Raw genomic sequence first — 8,529 nt, 5'->3', positions numbered from 1 at the left:
GAAGCCCACTTATTAAGCTTTTGAAGTCAGATATCTGCCGCAGCTAGGCTGCACGTGAGCAGTGTTCCTCCACACCATTGGGCCGCAGCGTTCTCTTACCAGATGTGATATTTACCAGTTGTGCACTCTTCTCCTAGCTCCTAGTGAGAGTATCGGCTGCCCTTTCTCCTGCGGCCTCTGCAGGAGGAATGAATTTGCATGGCACATCCCAGCTCCTCCTCAAGGGATGCTTGTCTCTCTTATAAAGCCTGGGGTCCACCTATCCAGACCGCTCCTCAATCTGTGTCCAGAGTCACTAAGCCAGGAGAAAGCTTAGATAATCTGTAGTTTCTCTTTTGTAACCTCCTCTAAGTTTTACAGGCTTCTCACAATTTCTGTGCGCTCAGCTGCTAGTCGAAACCCTGGGGGAAGGCAGTGGGGGGTGGGGGGGGAGGAGGTGAGAATTCTACCACGGAACCACCAAAGCTCCTAACTAGTAGAAACCTGGAAAGAATTTTGGCCCATTGCGTGGGCTGTGGGTGACGCTCCAGTGACTGACTGGAGCCTTGGGATGGGCAGGAGTTACTAATTTTTTGCCCATGATCTCCCTCATTTTCATTTAAAAAAAAATCAGGACTTAATCATTCAAGACCTACCTTCAAAATGGATTTTTTGGGTATTGTTTAGCAAAAATAACACAACCCCCACCTTTTTTTAACCATCAAAGAACTTTTGTAGCACGTGGGTCACCTTGGCCTGGCGCCTCTGATGGTCTTTTCCCTTGAGTGTGATGTGGTTCACGTGTGGACTTGCCATCGGCGAGGGCCTGAGTCTATCTGTTCACCAAATGGTTTCTTTCACAGTTAAGTTGGTTAGACAGAAGGTTCGTGCTGCTTCGACTACAGTTGGTGCAACTCCACTCTTTGCTTACCCCTTTGTTTGGCTTGGGGCCATTCCCCACTTCTTTCTGGAAGCCTGGGCTGAGTTTACACCCAGACTTTGGGGCCCTTCGCTTCTAGCACTCTCCTTCCCAGAATTCCTCTTCAGTTTCTCCTGTCCCAGGCAGTCCTGTTTGCTCAGGCAAAAAAAAAAAAAAAAATGCATTGCAATTTTTTTCTGTGTTTAGTTTCCCACAATTGAGTTGTGCAAGGAAGAGCAGGAAACTTAGCTTCCAGCTAAGTTCGCCCCAACTTCACCTTCCCCCAAGTCACCTGCTTTCATTTACCCTCGAGACTAGATGGCGTTTGCTTCTGTTTGGTCCACAGTTTATAGTTGCCTGCACGGGCGTTGGGCTATTAGGAACTCACAGCTCCACACCAGAGGCATGATCTCTCCAGTGGGATTTGCATTTTCAACGGACAGCACATTTCTCTGCCTCAGACTGAGATGTCAGTCTTGATTATTCGTCGGGAATTGCCTGCTTGCTGTTTGTCAAATTCAGGTCATTAAGTGCCTTTCAGTCCTTATGTTTCACGGGTGCAAACTAAAGCCACACAAAGCTTAGCTTCTAGTCCCAGCCTGATAGTAATTAGCTACCAAAGTAGCTAATTATATTAGTGTCTGTATGTAGTAATTGTTGTTATTACCATTAGCCAATTGTTAGTATAGTTAACAAGTCATGTGACTCTTTAGGCTGTAGGATGAGGGCCTGGCCAGCCTCAAAGGTCCTTCCATATATTTATATCCTATAAGCTCCTAATCATCAACTCTCAGGTCATTAATTCACTTCATGGGACTCAAAGGATTAATGTCTTACAGTTTGTGGGCAAGGATCTCCCGCTACTGGAAGGTAAGTTCATGTGGAGTTGATATTTTTACCCTTTTATGTCTCAGACAACCTTAAAAATACTCTACCCTCACTTTCCTTTATGGCTCTGTTTTTTCTTGTTACAATAATTTCATACAAAACCAATTTAACTGAAAACTATATTTTAATATAACATATGATATTGAAAATGCATTTTTGTTTGTCTCCTAGGAAAAAGTGCTGCAAAGGATATAAATTTGTTCTCGGACAATGCATCCCAGAAGGTGAGTAATATAAAATATGATATCTTCTCACTATAGTTATAACTGAACATTAGAAGTCTATAAAGTTCAGATGTACTTGGAATGCATGTGAGTTATCTGTGTTTGATTATCTGTGTGTGTGTGTTTTTCTTATTCCTGGCGTTAAATTCATCTAATGCTGATTTGGTTACATGCCACATGCTCTAAATCATTACCTGCATAGACACACCTGCATTGAGTAATTCATGTATTGTACATTATATGCAGAATAGGCTGTGGTTTCCTATTCATTTCACACAGTTAGAACACAGCTTTACCCCCCCCCCCACCTGCTTTAGGAGCTAACCTTGAAGCCTTGCCACGTGACCATCAGCCAACACTGTTCAGCCCAGCACTGAAGAGGCACAGTGAAATACCACATGGATGCAGCCCCCCAAGGAACACCCCCTCGAGTTGAGCCAGATAGGTGGAATCAGAAAGAACTGGATTTTAATGAAATTTCTGCACTGTGGCCATCTGTATCTGTTCAGGTTGTGCTGATGGAAAGACCACAGGATAAGTGACTTAACATTTATTTCTTGTGATTTTGAAGACTGGGAGTTTCAAAACCAAAGTCCCAGGAGATTCAGTGTCTGGTGAGGCTTCCTGGGTCGTAGTGGGCTGTCTTCTTGTACAGTGTCACGAAGTGGAGAGTTCCCTTATAAGGACGTTAATTCCAGTTAGGGCTCCATCATAATCACCTCCCAAGGCCCTACCTTCCCCATCCCCAGCTTGGGGGTTACTCTTTCTGCATATGAATTTCACGAGGACACAAACATTGAGTATATAACACACCTCTAGCTGTGACCTTGGAGCTATGAACTTGGGCAGGCTACTTTCTAGAGCTTAGTTCTTGCAGAAGAGTTTTGTTAGTGTACAGACTGGGGTACCAAGTGCCCCCAAACATGCATACTCTAAATGGGTTCTGCCATCGACCACATAAAGACAAAGCATACTCTTACTCTGAATGAACTTTAATAGAATGTTGTGCGTAGAAAAGGAAGAAGAGTAAGGATATAGTTTCTCTCTGAAACACCTAAAGTTGCCCATCCCCTCATGGGTACATGCCCCACCACTTGAGTTGGACCAGATCTTGCCACAGTCTAAGTTACCTACTGGCAGGAAACCATAGGAAAACGAGAAAAGGGGGCAAGCAAGTGTGGGATGAAGGAGAAAAATCAAAATATAAATCCAGGTAACAGCTGCCGTTGTCAGCCTCCCTTTTAGTGTCCTGCATGTGTCTTCCAAGAGTCTCTGCATGCCTTGACTCCATAGATCTCCCAGGCCGACTGATGAAACACACTGCTGCGGGGAGCAGCGGGCGGGTCAGGAGAGGTCTGCGGCGCCCTGTGGGTCAGCTCTGGTGCCGGGAATCGAACTTGCACTAAGTGACCGTGGCCAGCTTGCAGTGCTGCTTCCTAACCCATTGCGCCCCCAGGGAGGGCCAGAAGCTCCCCTTTTTATGGCGATTACATTAGTAACAGTACTGGTGTTTGATTCATGGTGGTTTTAAGACTATTGCCCCGTATAAAGTGCTGGGAACTGAGGCTGGCTCTTGCGAAGTGCCTGATACTAGTTGGTTGTTGTTGCTAATATAACTGCAGTGTGAGCAGTAGAGGTGTTCAGGGCAGCAAGAGCCCACAAGGGCAGAGGACCAAGGTGGTCTCAAGAAGGGGAGGTTCCATGAGGTCACCCAGGAGGGCTGCCCAGGACTTAAGGAGGAGGCATGAAGACAGTGGATTCCAGGCAGAGCACTGACAGAAAACACAAGAGCTATTTGAAAAGCAGGAGACTAGTTTGCCCAGGGCTGGGCTGTGAGAGGTGGTTAATGTGCAATCCTTCGCTGTTGCCCAAGAAACCAGGTTTCAAGAGATCTAGAGTCCCCAAGCCAATTTATGTTGCTCTATGTCTCAGAGATCAATAAACAAATCCTTCCTCTTTATTGCTTCCTTTGATGGAAGGACAGAAAATTTCATTAAACCTTATCTGTGACCTCTGAGAACTGCTTCAGAAAAGTTGAAATGACTTTACACATGATGTTTAATGTGGCCTTGGGTTTCTCCAAGACTGAGTTTCTCGCTGCCAGCCAATTCTGTTGGTTAAAGTAAGGTGGAAAAAATCACAAAAGGTCAAAATAATTGCTTTCCTTTATAAGCCAGCCTTTCTCAGTCGATAGCTGTGTCCTTTATATTTCAATTTGGCAAATACAGAGAGAAAAGTAAGTTTAGGCCATCAATTTAAGGTTCCAGCTAACAACCTTGCCCAATCTAATTAAAAACATATTACATGGGATACCACATACTTAGAACGTCTCTAAATGTCAATGTTACGGTTTCAAATTTCGAGGCCCTAAAACTTACCGTAAACGGAGACTGGAGCACCTATTAGTAATATAACCTGGAACAGAGTGTTTCCAGAAAAGCGCTCTCAAGTGCTTGACTGTTGCTTTGCCATAATGGACTCTGCTCAACTGCTTTGTATTAAGATACTTTTTAAAGTTTATTGTTTTAAAATGAGGATGAGGCAAAGTTTGTGAAAAAGATAATACCAATTATAAATGTTTTTATCACTAAAGAATGCTAAGTATAAATGTAGAATTGCAGAAAAGGATTCTCAGAGAGATGGGTAAGAAAGGGAGGTGGGGAGGAAAGAGGTTGGTTGACTGATTTTAAGGCTTTGCCCTATGAGACGGTAGAGGCAGACAAGTCTGAAATCTGCAGGGTGAGTGCAAGAGCAGGCCGCCGGTAGGCCTCCCTCTTCCTCAGTGGAGGTTTGTCTTTTTCTGTGAAGTCTTTTACTCATTAGATGAGGCCCACCACCATTATGGAGTGCAATCTACTTTACACTATGTCTACAGGTTGAAATGTTAGTCTCATCTACAGAAATATCTGCAAGAATATTTGAGCAAATAGCGGGGTAATGTGGCCTAGCCAGATTGGCACATAAAATGAACCACCACAGGTATTGAAAAGAAACTAGAATTTCTGAACAAATATGCTGACTAATGAGTGTTAGCTGCCATTTAAGAGTGTGGGTGTGTCAAAATTGGTGCTCTAGATTCAGGTTTAGCGACCTAGGAGACTTTCAGCGTCCTGCCCAGAGCAGGCCAGAGATCTCGGAGAAATTTCTCGGATTAAACTGATAGACGGTGTGATGCCTCCAGGCATTTTAAGAGGGGACTTAGAGGAGCCCAGAAGCCCCTAACATTAAATGGTGATAGGTTTGCAGGAAATGGACTGAGTAGGTCAGAATTAAGTTCAGAAATAGAACGATCACCATTTGTTGCATAGAACTTAATATGAAGAGTTGCTGGTTGATGAGATCTGAAGGGCTGCAGGGCCACAGTGAGGATCACAGAAGTAAGAACTACAGCCAGTAGCTACCACCTGGAGCCATGGGAACCAAGAGAAGATACAGAAGTGGAGCCAGGAGCAGGAGGCCCCACCAGGTGGGGACCCAGAACTTCTGTAGGGGGCGCTGCCAGGCGATGCTGTTTTGAAGAACCCTGAGGGGTGACCCCTGGCGGGACACCCAGACTTTAGGGTGGCATCTCTGAAATGGGGTGTCAGGAGCCTGCATGCAAGCGTTGGAAAATGCAAATTGGATTTTGCCGCCGCCCTTGGAACAATCTGCTGCTCATGGGATGGAGAAAGGGGTTGGGATGAGGCCTCCCAGGACAGGAGGCAGGAAGGGCGCTTTCTTCATCTCCCAGCCTCCCGGGGTGTGTATCTGCGCCTGCGTGTGTCTCTGTGTGTCTTCCTGGGTGTCTGTCGTGTCCCTCCCCTCTCATTACATACCGTTAGTTGTGCCTTGGAGGCCAGTAGCTGACAAAGCAGAGGTGGACTCTGGAGTTCCAGCCACAGGGTAGTCATTCCCTGAAGGGAGAAGTTGGAACGAAGAGAAAAAAATAACTGGCACCCCAAAACACGCAACATCCTCATTTTAATTCCAGCAGAAACAGGGTCATCAAGAAAGGCCGGGTGAGTTGAGTATTATGCCCACAGTCAGCAAAGAGTAGCTTTTTTTGTATTATAGTACAGATTGGCCACAGGAAACATCTTTCCTTTTATAAATAAACCCAGATTAAGTGAAGGCACCACAGAATCCAGGAGGCACGCTGCTGCCGGGATGAGCATGAGCTCTGCTGGTGTAAATGCATGAGGTGAGACTCCCTCACAGGCACAGACAGCAGAGGCCCAGCGCCCGCCCTCCCAGCTGGAGGCAAGCTGACAGGGCTCTGGGAACAGGTAAAGGTAAGGTGATGACATGTGGAAACAGGTCAGCAGATGGTGCAGGGGTCTGGCCAAAGTTGCAACGTCACTGTGCTGGCAACATGAGAACTATCAAAGAGGGTGGGGCGACCCAGAGAACTCATGGGGGCAGGTGGGGAGAGGAGGTACCTCCAGCAGCAGGCCTGGTGGAGTTGATGAGGGGGATTTTTTTTTTTTTTTAAAGATTTATTTGTGCATACAGAACTGGGGTACAGGCCAGAGGCTCAGGGGCGGTGAGAGGCTTCACCAGAGACAGAGTGGGGAGCAGAACAGGCAGATGGACGAAGCACACTGCTGAGGGGAGCAGCGGGCGGGTCAGGAGAGGTCTGCTGCGCCATGTGGTCACCTCCGGGGCAGGCGGGAATCGAACTCATGCGGAAGTGGCTTTAGCTTCTCAGTGCAGTGCTTTAACCTGCTGCGCCACCAGGGAGGGCCTGAGGGGGATATTTTTTTTAAATATGCTGTGCTGGGCATCAACCAGCATGAGAACTTGCAAGACCTCGCTGTCCTTTCCCACTCTCATGGCAGCTGTGAGGGACCGTGGGCCTGGCCCAGCCGGGCAGCCTATCGCCTGCCACAGTGAAAACCCACAGGGCCCCGGTCCCTGGAGGTGAGGCTTCATGCAGGAGGTCATCGTGGGGCAGGGACACTCGCAGGGGACAGGCCTGGAGGCGCGTGGGAGGCGCTTTCTGCCCCACCGGAGGCATGGCCCGGCTCGAGGCTGCCGGGGTGACAGCCCGCCTCTCCCGCCCGCCTTTGCGGCAGAGCCAGGCTCTCTGCCGGTCCAGGGCTCGTTTATCTGTCAGCACCTGGGGAAGATAGCGCAGTGATTAATGAGATGCTGGATCTAGCCTGGAAGACTGTTCAGCTGAGCTTCTGACTTAAGGCCAAGTCTCTTCAGAGGCTCATTAAATCCCAGTTGGTAAGGATACAGGGGAGGAGAAGCCTTAATTCTTTATGAGTAACAGAGTAATCACCCCAATTTGCACAGGCTTAGGGCTGGAAGGAGGTCTCCAACCCTTTGCCCTCACCCAGGCCTTCTCAGCATGCAACACCACCCCTGCAGTACACACATGTACAGCCCACGATCCCACACGCACACACATGTCAGCTTTCTGATAACTCAATCCCATCCTGGTCCCCACCTCCCCCCCGCTCCCGGAGACTGCCTGACTCCCAGGCCCCACAGCCCACTGTGACCCCTCATGAGGGCTGGCTGTTCTTTAGTGCTCAGCTGGAAGCAGCCCCCAGCTCTACAGTACTTGGGGGGCCAGACAAAACAGGCCCCAGATAATGCCGCAGAGCCTGGCACCCGAGCCCCTTTGCTGTCTGGGTGAGTGGCAGACGCCAACGAGGGTGGGGTGACCGGCAGACTCACACGCGTTCTCTGCCTCTGACTCTGCAGTGGTGCCCGCTGCTCCCCACTGTGGACCGAGGTGGCGCTGAGCCGGGCAGGGGACCCACCGCCGCCCAGGGAATGGCTGTGTCTGATGATCCTCACACGTGTGTTTTTCAGATTATGACGTGTGTGCGGAGGCTCCCTGTGAGCAGCAGTGCACGGATAACTTTGGCCGTGTGCTGTGCACGTGCTACCCGGGATACCGATACGACCGGGAGAGACACCGGAGGCGGGAGAAGCCCTACTGCCTGGGTGGGTGCCTGGCTCCCTCGCAGAGCAGACCCCAGATGACTTGTCCTGTATGGAACTTTCTTCAGCAGCCCGTCCAGGCTGCCCCATCTGGGGCCCCTCCCCCTCTATCCTGATACCGGGCGATGGAGCTGGGTTGGTGTGACCCCTGGTGGGTTGGGGGAGCAGGCGTGGGGGACGCCTGTTGTATGGGGAGTGGCTTCCCTGAAACCTTCTCTGCCTTTGGGTCACACCCAGATATCGACGAGTGTGCCACCAGCAATGAGACCCTGTGTGCACACATCTGCATCAACACCGTGGGCAGCTACCGCTGTGAATGCCGGGAGGGCTACATCCAGGAGGACGATGGAAGGACGTGCACCAGGGGAGACAAATACCCCAACGACACCGGTGAGTCGGGCAAGTTAAAACTTTCCCCCTAATTAGAAAGGTGCCTGCACATGTGCGCACACACACACACATGTGCACATGTGACTTGGGGAGCCCACCGGGGCTCCTCGCTGCAATGGGCAGGAAGGGGCATTTGTGTGAACGGTCGGTGAGATTTGAGTGAGAGGCAGAGCACACGGCCCGCCCCCCCCC

General features: G+C 49.3%; 1 protein-coding gene across 1 annotated transcript in view; it reads left to right on the top strand.

Moving 5' to 3' along the window:
- Positions 1-8,529, top strand: part of CCBE1 (collagen and calcium binding EGF domains 1) — a 155,102-nt gene that overhangs the window by 135,124 nt on the left and 11,449 nt on the right. Inside the window, exons 3-5 of the mRNA XM_004683941.2 lie at positions 1,958-2,010; positions 7,816-7,950; positions 8,185-8,337. Coding sequence (XP_004683998.1) covers positions 1,958-2,010; positions 7,816-7,950; positions 8,185-8,337 — 341 coding nt within the window. The remainder of the gene's footprint in view (positions 1-1,957; positions 2,011-7,815; positions 7,951-8,184; positions 8,338-8,529) is intronic.

The sequence above is a fragment of the Condylura cristata genome, unplaced genomic scaffold (genome assembly GCF_000260355.1).
Source record: "Condylura cristata isolate star-nosed mole 26May11 unplaced genomic scaffold, ConCri1.0 scaffold00016, whole genome shotgun sequence".
Lineage (NCBI taxonomy): Eukaryota > Metazoa > Chordata > Mammalia > Eulipotyphla > Talpidae > Condylura > Condylura cristata.
This window is presented reverse-complemented; position numbering and strand designations above follow the sequence as displayed.